The 18,965-nt window shown below is 39.7% G+C and overlaps 1 protein-coding gene across 2 annotated transcripts in view; it reads left to right on the forward strand.

Moving 5' to 3' along the window:
- The first annotated feature begins 14,931 nt into the window (after positions 1-14,931).
- The window catches only part of GALNT16 (polypeptide N-acetylgalactosaminyltransferase 16), a 109,049-nt gene continuing 105,015 nt past the window's right edge, over positions 14,932-18,965 (forward strand). Inside the window, exon 1 of one of the 2 annotated variants that reach the window (XM_031952802.1) lies at positions 14,932-15,373. In XM_031952802.1, the coding sequence (XP_031808662.1) occupies positions 15,173-15,373 (201 nt within the window). In that variant the 5' untranslated portion in view covers positions 14,932-15,172. The remainder of the gene's footprint in view (positions 15,374-18,965) is intronic. The other variant, XM_003756377.3, reaches the window with a different exon arrangement.

Raw genomic sequence — 18,965 nt, forward strand, 5'->3', positions numbered from 1 at the left:
TTTATTTAGGACTAAAGTCAGTGAGATCAGTAGTCAGAATGGAGGAAGGAGAGTGTCCTAGACATGAGGGATCACCAGAAAAAATGTCAGGAACCAAGAGATAGAGTATCACTCAAAAACAGCCTGGAGGCCATTATCAATGCATAGAAGAATATATCTTGGGGAGTAAGGTATAGGAATATTGAAAAGGTAAGAAGGGAATTAAATTAGGAAGGGCTTTGAAAGCCAAACAGAGCATTTTGTGTTTGCTCCTAGAAGCAATAGGAAGGCACTAGAGTTTATTGAGTAGGGAGGTGACATGACTGGATCTGTTTTTGGAAAACCACATTAGTGGCTGAATGGAGGATGAATTGGAAGTGGGGAAAGAGACAGGCAGATCCTCAAACAGGCTGTTGTAATAATCAAGGCATGAGGTGAGTTGCACATCTCAGTGTCAGAGGAAAGAACGATATACTTGAGAAATGCTGCAGAGGTTAAATTGACAGCCCTTTACAACAAATTACATATAGGGGTTGGGTGGTGAGAGATAGTGAAGTGTCCAGAATGATTCTTAGATTGTGAACTTGAGAGACTGAGAGGATGGTGTTGTCCTTTATATTAATAGGAAAAAGTAGGAGGGGAGAGTCTTTGGGGGAAAGATAATGAATTCAGTTTTGGATATGAGTTTAAGATGTCTATGGGACATTTGGTTTGAGATTCCTGAGAGGTAGTTGAAAACAAGAGGGAGGGCAAAGCAGGTTGGGACAGGAAAGGCAGATTTGAGAAGCATCAATATAGATATGGCAATTAAATTCATGGGAACTGATGAGATCGCTAAGTAAAGATAAAGGGAAAAGAAAAGAGGGCTCAGATATGGGACCAGAGAGCATGATCTGAAGGAGGATCAAGCAAAAGAGGTTGAAAAATAGTGGGCAGAGAACCTCCTGATTCAGGAGGTCCTGAATATCGAGGGGAGAGAGAGGTGCTAACAGTGTCAAAAGCTTCAGAGACATTTAGAAGAATTGTAGAGGGCTGAAGATAACGGGGGAACTCTGGCTAAGGTATAAGACGCTTCAGCCCAGAGGGAACCTGCTGACAATGTCTGGTTTGCAATTGACTCATGAACAAAGAATGTTGATTTGGGGGAAAAAAAAAAACTATTGAATTTGGCAGTCAAGAGAACATTACTGACTTTGGAGAGAACCATTGCAATGCATGAATGAGATTGGAAATCAGATTGCAAAAAGAGTAACAGGAAAAAATGGAAATACTTATTGTAGATAGCCTTTTCAAGGAGATTAGCCACTAAAGAAGAAGAGTTACAGTTTTGATAGGTAACACAGATGGAAGAATCAAGTGAGAGTATTTTTAGGATGGGAGAAATATGGGCATGTTCATAGGCAGTGAAGAATGAGCCAATATATCAATAAGGAGAAACTGAAGATAGAAATAGAATCAGGATGATAGAAGGATGATTGATTGGAAGAGAATGAGAGTTAAGTGGCAAGGGTGGAATTTGAACCCAGGTGTGTTAGGACCATTATCTATCTGGAACTACCAGAGTTCCTCTCTCTTTCCTACAACAAGAATTAAACTAGTTTTCCCTAAAAGTTAAAAAAGATTGAACTGGGGGTAAAGCAAGCTCAAGTTGGCTTCCTTACAGGTGTTATGCCTATTTAAAACCTCAAGTTTCAGATTCTCTCTCTTCCTTCCTCTCCACCTTAGCCCCATTGAATAGGCACATGTGAAATTATACAAAACATTTCCTTAAAAATCATGCTGTGAAAGAAACATATATTTCCTCCCCCTACTGCCAAAAAAAAAAAAAAAAAACCCTTAAGAAAAATAAAGTAAAAAAAAAAAAAGTAGGTTCCAATCTGTATTCAGACATAATCGGTTCTTTCTTTGGGTATAGATGACATTTTTCATAAGTCCTTCAGAATATTCGTAGATCATTGTATTGCTAAGAATAGCAAAGTCATTCACAGCTGATCATCTTACAATATTACTGTGACGAAGGTACATAGCACATTTCACTTTGATGAACTCATGGAGGACTTTTCAGGTTTTTTTGAGAGCATCCAGCTCATCATTTCTTATAACACAATAGTATTCCATCATAATCACATACTACAATCTATTTAGCTATTCCCCAAATGATGGGCTCATTTTCCATCTCAATTCCATCTTAATTTCCAGTTCTTTGGTATCATGTCTTTCAGATAGCCTCTGCTCATATGGCTTCCTAGTCACCTTATATAACCCATATATGTGAAATGGGGATCCTTGAGACTTGGTGAATCTCTCAAGACCTCTCAAATCACCAAACCCTGCCTTGCTGACCAGAGCCATTTCCATATAGAGAAAAAGGGACCCCCTTTACTGTAATTAAATACTACTATACCCTAATTTACTATCTTTTCTATGTTAGTGCTAAGGAAATCTTAGCTAATATATTGTTAATATATAAATTGTTTAATGACCATATCAGTGCCTCATTTCAACCCAGCATAAGTTTTAGGTGCCAGTCTGAACAGGCCCACCTCTAACATCAGGTCTTCTTAACATCGTGGCCATCTTTCCATCTGCTGTGATGTCCTTACTCTCCATAGAATTATAAGGACATAAACTTAGAGCTGAGTGAAACCTTCAAGGTGAAACTTAAACAGAAACAGACCTATGTGGGCTATATATTAACTTAGAAAACCAAAAATTAACACCATCTGTATTGTATTATATTTGTTAAATATTTTCCAATTACATTTTAATATGATTCATGCAGTACTATGGAGTTTGGTGGGCAGTGTGCAGGTACAGGTGAGTTACTAAATCATACCTCTGATTTAGTCCAATTCCTTCATTTTATACTTAAAGAAATTGAGGTCTATTGGGTCACAGAAGAGGCAAAGTTAGGATCTGAACCCCATCTCTGCATGGTGTGTCTCAAGAACTTTCAGTAATAACAATCTTCTCTTGAGACACTTTTGGGAATATTCATATCTGTCCTTGGAACTATTCACATGAAAAGAGAATGAAGACAAAGTATTTCAATATGCTTCAACAGTTTGATGACTTACAGGTTTCCCTAAGGCTTCCCCCAGATTTGGAACACCCAAATCTAGTCAAATAATCTCCCTCTAAGTCTGGGACACGTGTCCTTAATCTCCTCCAAGTCAGGGTAGAATAAAGCTGGAGGTTTAAAAGAGGGGAGGTCAAGAACAGATTCTCATCTGATTAATTTCCTCCTTCTGATGTTGGAGTTGGGGAGACACTAAGGATATTTAGTAAGTCAAATAGGGAGAACAAGTATCAGTATAGAAATTTCCCAAAAAAGGGAAGCAGTACTGGGCAGCTAGTATATTGGTCTCAGAGTCAAGACGACCTGGATTGAAGTATATACCACCTCTGATGACTGATGCTGGCCAAGTCACTACTAATCTGATACTCAAAGTTTTAAAAACTAATGTAAAAAATTATCTATACTGGTAGAGGGCATTTCTCCCTCTGAGAATTCTTTATACCAATGAAATCCCAGGTCCAGTCTCTGTATCTGTCCTTTTCTTCTAGCCATTCAGTTTTTCTGGGCTCAATCAGGAAGGACTTGTAACAGTGAACAAATCAGCAATCATTTGTTAAGTGTCAGCTCTGGGCCTGCAATTGTGATAAGCACCGAGGATACAATGACAACAAACACACATCCTGATTCTGGGTGAGGGATGCAAGTGGGTGCTAAGGAGACTTGGGAACCACATACAACAAATATAGGTATAAGCAATTTTTTAAAATATCAAGTAAATATAAGGGGAAGACGCATTGGTTGGGAGCATCAGGGAAGGTGTAAGCCAAATACCCAAGAGTCCTATGATGTTTGGATAAATGTAATGACCCTTGCTTAGTTCTTCCTTATGGTTTGCCCAGCAATGCTGCTCATTATAAAAGATATGGAGGAAATTAGAAGCTAAAGATATAGGACAGGAATGGAAAGGAACAGCAGTGAGCTGGAGTGTTCAAGCTAGTGGCTAAGAAAGTATAACACAAATCCAAAGCTATGCTTGGACAAACAATTCAAAACTATACTCTGTTGATGAGTTTGGTGGTGCAGAGCATCATTTTTATTTGCAAAAGACAACATATAATTTATTTTTAAATTTTAAAATAAATTTTGTATCACCTTCATTTCCCAAAATACCTAATTTTCTTCACCCTCCCAAAGAACTGTCCCTTATAACTAAGAATAAATAGAAAACAAACCAAATAGGCCATCAAAACCAATTAATCCCTCAAAAAGAACTAATATTAGTATTCTGTACCCATAATCCCTAATTCCACAACAAAGAAAATACTTTCCCATGTCTCTTCTTTGGGGCCAAACTGGATGATTTTAATTTTATAGAATTCAGGTATTTTAATTTTTTATTTTCGATTCCAAATTCTTTCCCTCCTTTCAGCTTTTCCCCCAAGAGAAGCCAAGAAATAAGATACTCACTATACATATAAGTGTTATTTTTGTCGTATATATTGTTTCCCTGGTTCTTTTTTTTCTTGTATCAGTTTGTATGTCTTTCCATTTTTTCTTTATATTCATCATTTCTCACAAAACAATACATCTTTTTTTGTTTTCTTTTTTTTTTATTATATTTGACAAAGGTCAATGCACATGAACATTTCCATATACAAAGAGTATATGAAACTTATTTAACTGTACAGGGAAATCCCAAAAGTCTTTATGCAGTTTCAAAATTTAAGCTTTTGTAGTTTAAATGAGTAGCTGAAACTGTAAATTGCACTAAGATTTTTGGAACACTCTCTATATAAAATTTAATATGATGGCAATCTCTCTTTATATTTATGTACTTATTTAGCTATTCTTCAAGCAATGGATACCTTCCTACTTGATTCCAATTCTTTGTTAATACTTTTTGCTGCCATAAATATAATGAAAATATCTTCTCATCATTGACCTCTTCGGAATATATTAATTTGTTTATAATATTAGTTCACAAGAGTTTTAGAACTAGAAGGAACAATAGAGATTTCTTCAAGTCCAACACCCTCATTTTAATACTTATTTTTGTTTCTCACAATTATATGTGAAAAGTTTTTAATATTCATTTTTATAAAATTCTGAATTTCAAATTTTCCTCCCTCCTCTTCCTTTTTCCTAAAATAGCAAGTTATGTGATATAGGTTATATATGTACAATCATATAAAACATATTTTCATGTTAGTCATGTTGTGAAAGAAGAAACAGAGCAAAAGGAAAAAATCAAGTGAAAATCAATTTCCTTTCTACTCTTTGGGAAAAGTTCCTCCATTTCTTCCAAATGTGTTCAAAGTCATCAGAATCCAGCAGTGATTAGATAGGAGGTCCTTTTCTTGGTTGGATCTAAATGAATTTTCTTGTTTCTTTTTTTAAAAAACTGTATTGTGAACTTAACTGATTTCATAAACATCAATGTTTCAATAAACAAGAGAACAGAAAAGAGGGTCATATATTTAATTCTGAACCTCTGTCATGCCATTTTTAAACGTTTCTATTAAATCTAACATGATAATAACAGAACTGGCCTATTTCACTGTTTTTTTCTTTTATATATTTTAAAATGTTTCATTGGTGAAATTTTCTTGCCTTTATAAACATGGATTGTTTCCTGAATCTTGTGTGTCATCTTTGTTCAGAAGTCATGGTACTTTTTTTGGTATCATTTTTATTTTTGTATATATGTAGCTGAAGCAAGCCCATTTTTGTTATTTATTCGTCTTTGAGTGGAATTGCATTTTTCCTGTAGTCAGCAGTGGACAGGAAATGGTAGAGATAGGGTTCATTTTTCATACTCATTCAATAATTTCCTGTGTTTATAGAGATTTGAACTTAGGTCTTCCTGACTCTAAGTCAGGACTCAATTCACTGCAACACCTAGCTGTTTCTAAAGATTTATTATGGATTTATTGTGTATTGAACCTATGCCAAAGTCTGGAGATGCAAGCAAAATAATTATAGTCCCTACTCTCAAGGGGCTTATATTTTACTGAGAGGAAACCATATGTACACATGTATACATACAAATGCAGAACAATTTCAGGGAAGGAAAGAATTAGTAACAATGAAGAGGGAACAGGTGCTGGTACTTGAAATGTCTGGATTATTTCTAGGGATTCCATGAGTCACAGGTGAGAAGGGAAGAGTATTCCAGGGATGGTGGATAACTTCACAGATTGTTATTCATCCTTCATTCTGGAAGAGAACCAATGATATCCCAGAAGTGATGTCTTGATTTGCAAGTGGATCAGATTTAAGTGAGCAGGAGTATGTATGCAAACTCATCAGCCTCATTCTCTCTTCCACAGTCATCTGAGGCCAGTGGCAAGATATTAATCTAGAAGTTAAGTGATGGCCCTCTGGATAATCTATACAAAGGAGAAAATGGACTATCTTGGTTGGTTGATTTGTTGTCTGTCCTTCATGAAGAGAACCCAAAATGGCATCACTATATTGGAATCAAGGTACAGGATATGTGACTGACTGATCAGACCAATACAAGCTCAGGAAGCTTTATGAGAGGCTGAACACAAATAGTCCATTCAGTGTGGAACACCAGGAAGTGAGCAGGGCAGTTCTTAAAAGGCTGTTCCTTCACCCAGAGGGCTGTCAAATCCCACTGCTGCTTCCACTGAGAGCACATCCCTATGTCCGGGGTCACCTGTGAGCAGGGTTGTCACAATAGCTCTTGGTGTATCCACACCTGATGCTTTGACACTTGTCTGTTGCCACAGGGCTTTGAGATAGGTATAAATAGTATAGGTGATTTTTTTTTTTTTATTTTCCCATAAATTGGATTTAAATGAAACAGAATTGGGCAAAGTCATTGACCGCACTCTTTCTTACAGTCATCAGAGGTCAGCAGAGAGACAAATTCAAAATAACCGTGGCTCAGGATGCAGTAGATGAATTTGTGTTTTTATGTCTAACCAAGCTCTAAGCACACCACAGTGTCTTCTAAAATTGCCTTCATGGAACAAATTGTTCTCATCTGCCCATCCCTTCAGACAGCCCCTCTCATTTCACTGAAGAATTTGAAACCCTTTGGTTACCTTTGACCTGATTTAGCTTATTTGCCAAAACAGTTTCTTGGGGCATAGTCACATGGTCACTACAGCTTCTGGGAGCCATAGGTGAGAGTTGGGTGAATCAGGTGCACACCAGAGGTGGAAAATAGCCCTGAAAATGGCTCAGCACCCCCTCATACCAGTGGTTAGTCCTTTCCTAAATATACCCTATAACCCTGGAATAAGATGGAATATCTTATTATTTTACTAAGCATGTAGAGTGCTAACTCTGTTGCCCCAGGGCAAGTCACTTAACCTCTGTCTGTCTCAGTTTCCTTGTTTGTAAAATGGAAATAATACCTACCTCTTAGGCTTCTTGTGCAGATTAAATGAGATATTTTTAAACCATTTAGCATAGTGCTCAGCATATAGTAGGCATTTAAATGCTTATCTCCTTCCTTTTGATTAACCTGTTAGAGCATTAGAAGTTTCTCTTTGGCCTCATTTTTCAATTAATTCTTTTCGTGCTCTTTGCTTTGAACCCAAAGGCTTCCCTCCCCCCCTTTTTATTCTCCATGTAATCATATAGTATTTTATTTTTTTTCCAATTACATATAAAGATAGTTTTCAAATTCACTTCTAAGATTTTGAGTTCCAAATTTTTTTTCTTTTCCCTCTTCCTCCCCAATAGAGCAAGCAATTAGTTATAGATTATAAATATACAATTATAATAAAAATATTTCCACCTTAGTCATATTGTAAAAGAAGAATCAGAACAAAAGGGTAAAAGTGTAAGAAAGAAAAGCAAAAAAAAGTGACAATATTGTTTCAATCTGCATTCAGACTCCATGGTTCTTTCTCTGCATAGTATTTTCCAGCATGAGTCTTTGGGAGTTGTCTTAGATCGTTGTATTGCTGAAAAGAGCTAAGTCTACCAAAGTCGATCACAACACAATGTTACTATTACTAATGTACAATGTTCTCCTGCTTTTGCTCACTTCACTGAGCATTAGTTCATTTAAGTCTTTCCAAGGTTTTCTGAAATCTGCCTGCTCATTGTTTCTTATAGAGCAATAATATTCTATTGCATTCATATACCATAACTTATTCAGCCATTCCCCAACTGATAGGCATCCCCTCAATTTCCAATTCTTTGCTACCACAAAAAGAAATGCTATAAACATTTTTGTACATGTGGGTCCTTTTCCCTTTTTTAATGATCTCTTTGGTATACAGACATTGCTGTGATATTGCTGAATCAAAGGGTTTATAACTTTGCACATAAGAATATAAAGGCTGTTTTCCACTTTCCATATTATTTTAGATCAGCCTAGTGGACAACTGAGTCAAGAGACTTGGCTCTGTCTACTAACTATATTTGTGTAAATGTATGGCTAAAAAGATATCAGGGTGCTGTACTGGTTAGAGTTGGGCCTGGATTCAGGTTCAAATAGAGCTTCAGACCCTTATTAGTTGTGTGATCCCGTGCAAATCACTTAATTTCTCTGTTTAGTTTCCTCATTTGTAGAAAGGGGATAAAAACAGGACCTACCTAACAGGGTTGTTGTGTGAATCAAATGAAATAATATTTGTAAGCCATCTAAGTATGTAATAGGTGCTTAATTAATGCTTATTTCCTTTGTCTAGTAAATCATTCATCTTTTATGTTTTCTTTTTCTATTTGTAGGATAGAAATATTGACAACTATTCTTAGCACCCTAGGATTGTCTAGAGGACAAAATGAAATCATAAATAGAGGAGCATATTAAAAATATAAAATCACTCATTATTCTGCTTCTAAGGCTACTTAGCTAGTATGATTCTGGATGGGCAACTAGGTGACAAAGTGGTTAAGAGGGCTGAGCCGAAGTTAGGAAGACTTATTTTCCTGATATCCGAATTCACACCTCCCTTAATCCCTGCCTCCAGAAGGAGGAGTTAACCTTTGGGAGATCATATATAAAGAGGCTCATATCTGGCTTCAAACACTTATTAAGCTAGGCAAGTCACTTTAATTTTGTTTGCCCCAGTTTCCTCATCAGTAAAATAATTACTGATTTTCTCTCTTTACTGGAGAAAGAAATGGCAAACCATTCCAATATCTTTATAAAGAAATTCCAAATAACCTCAACAAAGAATCAGACACACCTGAACAACAATATAACTACTGTTTTTTCAAGTGCTTTTTTTTTTTTTTTTTACTATTTCTCTCATTTGAGTTCTGTGACTGGACTCCGAAGAGAAGTCCTTAAAGCTTGCCACATCCCAAAGCTATGGTCAAAGAAATTAGTGGGCCATGGAGTGCAGTTCTGAACTCAACATAGGAGGTGAAAAATATAGAAAAGGTTTGAAAGAGATGTTACCTCTGGGTAACATCTTTTTTCTTTCTTTTTTGGCTAAGCAATTAAGATTAAGTGAGTTGCCCAGGGTCACACAGCTAGTAAATGTTAAGTATCTGAGGTTGGATTTGAGCTCAGGTCCTCCTTATTCCAGGGTCAGTGTTCTATATACTACTCCATCTAGCTGTTCCTGACAACCATCAACTATCAAGATAACTATCAAGAGATAGTTATCTCTTGACTCAAAGTTGTTCCCTAAAAGTTAAAGAGACAAAGGTTGATGACATATGCCCTCTCATCCTGATGGATGGAAAGATGTGGGCCAGATGATGGCCAGAAGAGAATAAGTAAGTTTTTCATGCCTGGAGATAACATTGTATCATGCTATTCCTTTTTCTTGTCTACACTGTTAGTCTGCCATGTCTCCTCCCCTTTCCCTTGGTACATCATTATTTCTCTTGCTTCCCATACTAAGCTGCAATTTCTGAGCTATGCTGGGTCTACTAGCTTGACTTCCTCTAAATGGGTGACTGGAGCCTCTTTAACTCTCCGCCTGAGTGAAAACAGCCATGCTTCTTATAGAAAGGACAGATGACATGTGTATATGTGTGTGTGTGTGTGTGTGTGTGTGTGTGTGTATGCATTCAGGGCTATATTTATAGCAAGTACACATTTATTATCACTTACACCTGTGCAACCAAGTATATAAAGGCAATCTCCATACCTGCTAGGTGTCCAAGTAGGTATAGACACATGAGATCTAGAAGCCCATTTGAGGTTTTTCTAATTCCTGCAACAGGGTAAAATGTCCCTGAAAACCAACAAATACTGTAAGAGAAAGTGTTACATTTCTTTCTGGAAGCTCAGTATTGCAGCAATGTGGATCAATGACAAGTATGACAGTGGAAAAAACATAAGAAATCAAAAAGCCTGGATTTTTGTCTCCAGCCTGTCGATAAGTAGTTGTGTGAGTTACTAACTTCAATGGACTTCAGTTTCTTCATCTCTCAAATAATTATCTTAAAGTCATGTCCAGCTGTGGATTCCATTGTTCATTATTATTCTGACATTATAGAAACACGGAGAGCATGGATATTTTCTCCACTGTATATAAAAAGAAAAAGTGGGATTCCCCAATGATTTATAGGTATTGTGATCAGAGAGCTGGCCAAGATAATCGAGATAGTTTCAATGGACTCTCAGTTTTAGGTTTCTGACCTTTGAAATATCTAAGATCACATGCTAGAATTAGGCTGGACTAGTTCTTAAAGCTAATATCTTTGTGCTTATATCCCTCTGTGGTTTGGGATAAGGGATTGGTCCATTAGATTAAGGGAATGAGTAAGCTCTACAGGTACAATCCTCAAAGAGGTCAATGTTTGAGACAAAATCACAAAGATTGTGTTGTGACATTGTGTAAATGAAGGATCTGTACCTGCTGCTCTTGACTAGCTTGGATCTGCCTCACAGCTGGCACTATCTCTAACCCACAAAATGCAGCATGAGGCATTGGCCTAGCCAGCTCTGTTTGGGGTAGGAAGAATTTGGAAAGGTGCCTATCAAATAGGAAGAAGGGTATTATCACCGGAAGTAATTGCCTGGGTCTGAGATTTTCTGGATGTACTAGCCTAAGCATAAATGCTATGTTTATATTCTATTCCCTTCTTACTGACACATATGGCAGTAGAAATAGAGGGTCAAGGAAGTTGGTCCAAGTATTAAGCTGATGTGATTTAAGAGGTATAAGGCAGGATTTAGCTTTCTCTAAATTCAAATGACAATAACAGAGGTAATGGGGTGTTAATTTGTTAACAAGGTATTAACTCCAGGGTAATCCCTTTATGAGGTATAAACAAGTCTCTTGAGTGAATTAAAGGGAGTCAGCTCATTGGACAAAAACTGGACATGTCTTAGCAGGGCTTTAAATATCTAAACCTTCAGAAGAGTTAATGAGTTTGCAGGAGAACAAGTTTTCCTGAGGCTAGACCCCAGGGAGGAGGATTTCTCTCCCCACCCCCAATTAACCATGGTGTTTAATAATTTGTTTACTCTCATCCAGCAACTGGAGATTGTCACTTTGATGCTTCAATACTGAGACAGGGAGTACAAGTAGAAAATGACATTTGAAGCTCATTCTCATCTGAACTCATCGAGGGATGGAAGAATACATTCATATACTTGGATACGGAAAAATATTTTAATTTATAGGGAAACAGGAGGGAAAAGGTAGAATAGAGAAAGGAAAAGAAAGGAATATTAATTTAATTTAATTAATTAATATTACTATAGTAAGGAAGGTAATAGTTTATGCAAAACAAGTTCTAAGGATTGCAAAAATATTTATAGTTCTTTTTTGCTGTAGCAAAGAATTGGGGACTCATCAATTAGAGAATGGCTAAACAAATTATAGTATATAACAGCAGTAGAGTACTGTTGGATTATAAGAAAGTATGCAGGACATAATTTCATAGAAATCTGAAAAAACTTTTAAGAGTTGATGCAGAGTGAGATAAGAGAATGATTTATATAATGACAATTGTTTTATAAGAACAACTTACTATTTTTTCTTCTTAAAGCTTTTTATTTTTCAAAATATATGCATGGATAATTCTTCAACATTAATCATTATAAAACCTTGTATTCTAATTTTCCTCCCTTTCCTCCACCCCTTCCCCTAGATGGCAAGTAGTCCAATATATCAAACAACTTACTATTGATAATGTATGCTATCCACATCCTGACAGAGGTAAAGGATGTAGAGAATAAGACATATTGGACATTGACAATGTGGAAATTTGTTTTGACTATATATTTGTAATAGGGAGTTTGTTCTTCATTTTAATTTAGAGAGTAGTGGAGGTGTGAGATGGAGGGAAGATGAATTTTTGATGATTGAAAAATAAATAACATTTAATTTTAAAAAATACAGAGTTCAGGGAATAGACATATACTCCAAACAGAGATAGTTACAAAAATTCAATTTTTCAAGGGAAGAAGTTGCTTTAATGAATAGGACTCTTGGTAGTAGAGTAAAAAGCTAGCTATAGACTCAAGACAGACACAGTTCTGGTGAGGAAGAGTTCAGCTGTGGAGACAGCAAACTCTGGGACCCCTTCTGAGAAATTCATCCATCTGACATGCAGCACCTAACTGGAAACTTTGAAGATATGAATAGAAAAAGGATTTTTTTAGGCCCTGCAGTGCTAACAGCTGTGAGTGCCCATTATACTTTAAATTTGTGCCAACTTGAATGTGTTTTGCATATATTTCCGGGAAAGTTAGCCTCAAGTTTGTGTGGGGGGTAACATTTGGCAGCTACTGTTCTTACTATGACATTTTCATAAATGCCTTTGCTAATAATGATTTTTTTTCCTTGTTGCCTGATAATCAGGAACTTGAGAACTATGTATAATGTTAGCTCAGGCCCACAAGGTTACCTCCTTAGAACCTAAAAATGGCAACAACTTTCTGGAAAGGAGTGCTTTCAGATGCTAAAGTTTGTCAAAGGAGGGAAGTACAGAGGGGCAGATATTGGGAAGGTTTTGGGGAGCTTGGAGGTTGCAGAAGAAAAGGAGAAAAATGAAAAGGGGGAGACTTTCTAAGAATTATACTTAAAGGAGGAGAGAAAAGAGAAGAAAAAGTTTTTGGTGACATGGTTTGGGGACAGAACTAAAAATTAAATTTGGGTTCTGAGATAATAAGCCAAGTTGCCAGTTTCTCACCTCAAATCAAAAGGGATTCAGAATAATGCCAGGAATGTAGGCAAAAGTTTTCCAGGTATAGAGTTATGTCCTCCCCTGGAACAAGAAAGGTGACAAGAGGTGACTTTTTATATGAGTGGGGTTGGGAGAGAGAGAGAGGGATTTAGAAATGTTGGAGCTCTTATTCTAGCTCAGATTCTGAAATTTTCATGTCCTGCAAAGCAGAAAGGTTTTTTCTTTAAACCATGGCATTGGTCTGGAAAGGGGGTAAAAGGTGAAAGGAGAGCGATTTTCGAGAAGTTTAAAAGTAAGTTAACAGTTAGGGGAACAGGAATTTACAATTGGGATGTGTAAAAGGGAACACAAGATGAGAATTTCCCTAGATTTCTGATATATCCTTGGTGTGGGAGCCGATCATATTTTTAAAGCATCCCAGCTATACTCAATCACAGTCTGGCTTTTTCATTCCCTCCCTTATTTTTCCCCAATTTTTTTCCCTGTGTGTGTGGGGGGGGGGGTGGGTGTGTGGGGGTGTGTATGTGTGTCTAAGGCAATTCAGGGGGGGGGTGGGTGTGTGGGGGTGTGTATGTGTGTCTAAGGCAATTCAGGTTACCCAGCTAGCAAGCATTAAGCATCTGAGGACAAATTTGAACTCAGGTCCTCCTGATTCCAAGGCAAATGCTCTATCTACAGTTTCACCCTCTCTTAGTTTTTAAGAATAAATAACAGGACTGATAGGTCACACTATTTCAGTGTAAAATTCCAGAGGGGGAGGGGGTGAGAAACCAGAGCCACGTGTGACTGAAATAACACCACATCTAAAGTGAGATTCAGGACTCTCACTTAACTGAAATCTTCCTGGTATTCTTTAACTTCCATATCCCGCGTGATCCTTCAGGAAAGCATGGCATGGAAGACACTGCTTTGCTTCCTAGGGAAGGAAAAGATTCTGATCCCAAGTAGAAATCCCTCTGGCAAAGTCAGCAATCTTCCTCACGAAGTCCTGGCGAACCAGGTTCCTTCCCAAAGGTCTCATAGAAATCCTAATCTAAGCCACTTTTGGACCTGTTTTTTTTTTTTTTTAATTTGTAAAATCAAATTCAGAAACATTTATTAACCGTCTACTTTGTGCTAGAATCTGTCAGTTCAAAGATGAAAACCAGTTCAGTGTCTGACCTCCAGGGTCCCAATCCTATTGGTAGGTATGCGACTTGTATACCAATTAGAAGCAGCTGCGTGGTGTAGTAGATAAAAGCACTGGGTGTAGAGTTAGTAAAAGCTGAGTTCAAATTCAGTCTCAGAACTTAATGAGTAGGGGGTGACACTTAATTTCTTCAGTTTATTCAACTGTAAAATAAGGGTGTACCTATCTGGGAGGGTGGTCATGAGAATCAAATGAAATAATATTTGTAAAGTACTTAGATACAGTGTCTGACACATAGTAGGTACTATATAAAAGGCTTGTTCTCTCCTTCCCCAATTATATAAATATAATCAAGGTAGAGTAACGGCAAAGAAGAAATCCTGATTTGTAGGAAAATGAAGGGATTGGAAGAGTTAAAATCTCTGAGGTACTTTCCGGCTCTAACATTCTATGTCTCAGTGAATATTAAGCCCATCCATCCGCCCCACGGAAACTTTGCTCTTTTTAAGGAACCTCTTCTTGCCACCTGTCTTGCCCCTCTGAGGGACCATGGGAAACTAAAGGAGTTCCCGGTTCGCTAGACCATAGGGTGTTGGGGAGAGTTTGGAAATGGTGTGCTCTTTTGTAAGGGCCAGACTCGTGGTCTGAAGGGCATTAGGACCGTGAGGATCTCTTCTACTCTCCTTCTATCTCTTCCCCCCACCCCCTCCACCTCTCTCCTTTTTCTGCTCTGCAGGACTGAGCAGTGAGACAAGAGCTAAAACAAACAGCTGTGACTGAGAGAGCCAGCCAAAGCTCGGAAGAAACAGAAAACCCTATCCATATTGCCCCCCCCCCACTATCCACCCTCTTCTTTCCTTCCCTCCCTCCCCAACTCCTTCTACCCCCCCACCCCCACTTACCCTAACCTACCAAGCCACATCTTTAGTTTACTCCCGGCTCGCAGCACTGGGCTTTTCAACATGAGAAGGATCCGCGCTAATGCCATCGCAATCCTGACGGTCGCCTGGATCTTGGGCACTTTCTATTACTTATGGCAGGACAACAGATCCCATTCAGCATCCTCCAGCCGATCTCCTAGCATCGGCGGAGGTGGCAGGAACGGACAGAGACCAGCTGGTAGGCTGGAACTCCACAGAGAAGACCGGACTATTCCCCTCATTGTGAGTAAGACCCAGTTGGCAAGAGAAGGCGAGATAGAGCCCGGTCTCACTCCCTTCTTTCCCCCTAGGTTCATTCCATTCTCCACTCCTCCCGCCGTACCCTTCCCCCCAGTCGCTGAGAAATTGCATAGAGTAGGGCGGTCCCAGTGCGAGGTGCTATCCCGAGGGACAACCGGGCCCCGTTTGACAAGAGAGCTAGTGTGGGCGGGGGCAGCTGCGAGCTTTGCCTGGACATCTTTGTATATGTTGGATAATTCCTGCCCGTTGTTATGGCAACATTTACAATGATGGAAAGGGGTGGGCCTGGGGATTGGGAAGAAGAGAATTGTGTGTGTTTGTGTGTGGGGCCGGGGTGGGGAGGTGGGGGGGGAGGTAAGGGTGGCCCAAAGGAGGGACAGTGCCACTGATTTTGAAGGAAAAAGTGACTAGAGAATAGGGGTGGAAGGAAGGAAAGAATTGACAGGCTGGAGAAAAAAGTGTCTTGTGAGTTTGGCGGGCCAGACTTGCACGGGTTGCTGCTGCTCGGGAGAAAGATGTGGCAGCTCTCCCAGGCGCAGAGAGGAGGGAGGGGGAGACCGCGGGGACGCACTGAGCACAGCGCGCCTCCTTGGCCGCCGGCTGGATTTTGCCTGCGCCGGCTCTCCAAATGCTGGCTGCAATGGCACGAGATTCACCGGAGACCGCGGCATCCTGGGCCCTAGTCCGTGGGAGAAGACAAAATGTTCTGTGCGTGGAGTTGGCTCTGCGCTCCATCAGAGGAGCCTCCCGGCCAGGAGGCCCTGCCAGACTGAGCGGGTAGATCGCAGCTAGGACGGCATTCCCCTCGTCAGCTCGGCTTGTCGCTAGGACGTTTGGAACCGGTACTACGCTTGTTCGCAGGATAGAGCCCTGCAAACTCGAGCATCCTCTTCTGCATCCTCGTCTTCCCATCCGTTCCCAACTTTTCCCTATTTCTGCAGAGAGACCCACTTAACTGCCGAGGGTGTGTGTTCGCGCACGCGTGCTTCTGTGTTTAATGAAGAGGGTCTGAGACGGGGGGTTTCTTCGTCCTTATTCCGCTTTCCTCCAGTCTCCCAGTTAGATAGAGCTATACGGACAGAAATTCTTTGGCTTAGAGGACTTTGCATCCTCGACTCTCTCCTCTCCTACCCTGCGAAGCCTCGGGGGGCGCCCATGGGTTGCAGCAGTGTGAGATGCGAGTGTGTGTGTGTGTGTGTGTGTGTGGCCCCTCCACATGATTCACTCCACAGGAGATCGGGTCTGAAACGTCAAAAGAAACTTGGAAACAAAGACAGCGTGGTCTAGGCCGGAGGGACACGGCGGGGAGGGCATCAGGACGGCGAGGGGATGCGGCCCTAGCTCCGTCTCCTCTGTCTGATCCGTCTCGAGGCCCTCCGTTAGTTCAAAGCCCTTAGCTGACCTCCGGGGGGCATCTACTGATGCCCTCGACCCTTTGGTGGGTTCGATGTGCTGGAAGGCCAAACACACTGGTGGGAAAAGCAGGCTTGGGCCGCCCTCGCCCCCGTTATGAAGTTGTAGGCATCCTTAAGACGCTTCCAGTTCCGGAGGGAGCTGGAGAAGTAGAAGAAATGGAACCCCGGCGGGGGGTTGAAGCAAAGAGTATTACCAGAGATAGGAAAGGGAAGAAGCAAGAGGAGATGGGAAAGGAAAGAACTGGGGACGTGGAGAATCTGAAAAGAGCATTTTCTATGAAAGGAAGAGAAGAAAACTGGAAGGGGATTCAAGAAATTCAAGAAACACTAAAGCCCGGAGTTTAAATGCCACTCACTCACTTCACCTAGTGAACAGGAAGGACAATTGAAAAGTGCCTTGAGAGCCTTTCCCTTTCTACAACTGCTGTAGGGGTTTTTCCATTTCAACAAATAATAGCAATCTAGATTTTTTGACTTGGGAGGCATAGTGGACGTGTACAGAGACAAGTACTCTGAATGTGAGTACCCTGAACGTACCCTTCTTAGTTCTCTAAGTGTCTCTTCCAAGGGTGACTTGGTACCTTTTTTGTGTCCCAGTTTTCCTCATATCTGGTAGAATGATTTTAACGATAAAACCCTATTTATGTTGATTATTAGGGAGGGGAAGGTGCTAAAGAAAAAAAATGTTTCAGTGTTCCAGATCCAAGATAAATCCCAACAAAATGAACCAAAATAATAGCCCCCGAAGTCCAGTAGAATCATTTGGCTACTCTTAATTTTCCTGAACAGCATTTGGGTCTGCTCTTAAACGCTGTAGGGACAAAGAGACCTGATTCTCGATCTCTAGCTCTTTCAGCATATAATTTCCATTGGATGTGATAAATATTTACAACGAAATGCTGTACCCCTCTCCATGGTGCAGAGAGAAGGAAATGGGCTAAAGGAGGAAAGAGGAAGAGAAATGTTTCAGCCTTACTGCTTAAAAGATCCTGGATCTGGGTCTTGACAAAATTTTTATCTTTTAGATTTTCTGCATCTTGGAAGGCTTTGGTTTCAAATTCTTCTCTTTTGTCCTCACCCCTATCCCTACTCACTGCTCTTTGAATTTCCTGTCTGGTTAGCCTGGAATCTTGCCCAAGTCCTGCTGAAAGTCCCCTAAAGATGGTGAGCTGGATTTTTGATTGGCCAAATTTCTTTTTAGGAAGGGATTTTCTCTAATCTCTATAGGTTAGGGCCAGATTAGAGCAAATCTTAAATGTATTGTTACAAAATAGATATAGAGCAATGGGTTTGGAAAGTAGATTTATTCAAATCCAGGCATTGGAAAAATGATTGGGAGAAAAGTAAGATCAAGGGGAAAGGGATGCTAAATTTAGAGAAGACTGAAAAGTCTTCTCCAAGCTGTGATCTCTAATGTCCTCTGAATTCATTCATTCATTTAGTCAACAAATATTTATAGCACTAATTGTCTGTACCACTCCTTTGACACCGATTATCATACTGCCTTATTGCATTTCTTATATTGTTTTGCTGTTCAGTTTCCTGGGTCCATGTGTCTATACACATAGCAGTGCTTAGCATTTGTTAAATTAATGGGATAATAAAGTCTCAAGAGGCTTCACTTTCACGAAGAATGTGAGAAGTAGAGAATGAAAAAGGAAGCTAGAGATGGGGAAAAATAACAGGCAGATATGAGATGCTGGGGGGGGGGGGGGGGGGGGCAGAGAGACAGCAATCAGGCATTGATGGGCCCTTTTGATTCCCTTACTCCCCCAGGGTCTCTGGCCCTTGAATCCATGGGTCACGTTCCTCAGCTTTTCATTTCATGCCACCCTGGCTTGAACTGATTCTCCTAGAGCTGGGATCTTTGAAGTTAACCAGATAAATAATACCAGCACTCTCTCTGGGTATTAAACTCTCTTACAAGTTGCAGATGCAGCAAAGATTTTCCTCTCTTCCTGAAGTTTGGAAACTACTGATTTCATTCTCTTTGTGTCCAAGTTATTTTCCTGGCTAGTTAAGTAAAAATACTTCATGAGGATGTTTCAGACCTATGTACTGCCAGCTGATGGTGAGAGGCAGAAAAAATGTAGCAGTCATCATTGCCTTCCAGGAAGAAGTACAAAAATGTGCCAAATGCACATGAAGAGAGGGAATTT

Source organism: Sarcophilus harrisii, chromosome 2 (genome assembly GCF_902635505.1).
Source record: "Sarcophilus harrisii chromosome 2, mSarHar1.11, whole genome shotgun sequence".
NCBI lineage: Eukaryota > Metazoa > Chordata > Mammalia > Dasyuromorphia > Dasyuridae > Sarcophilus > Sarcophilus harrisii.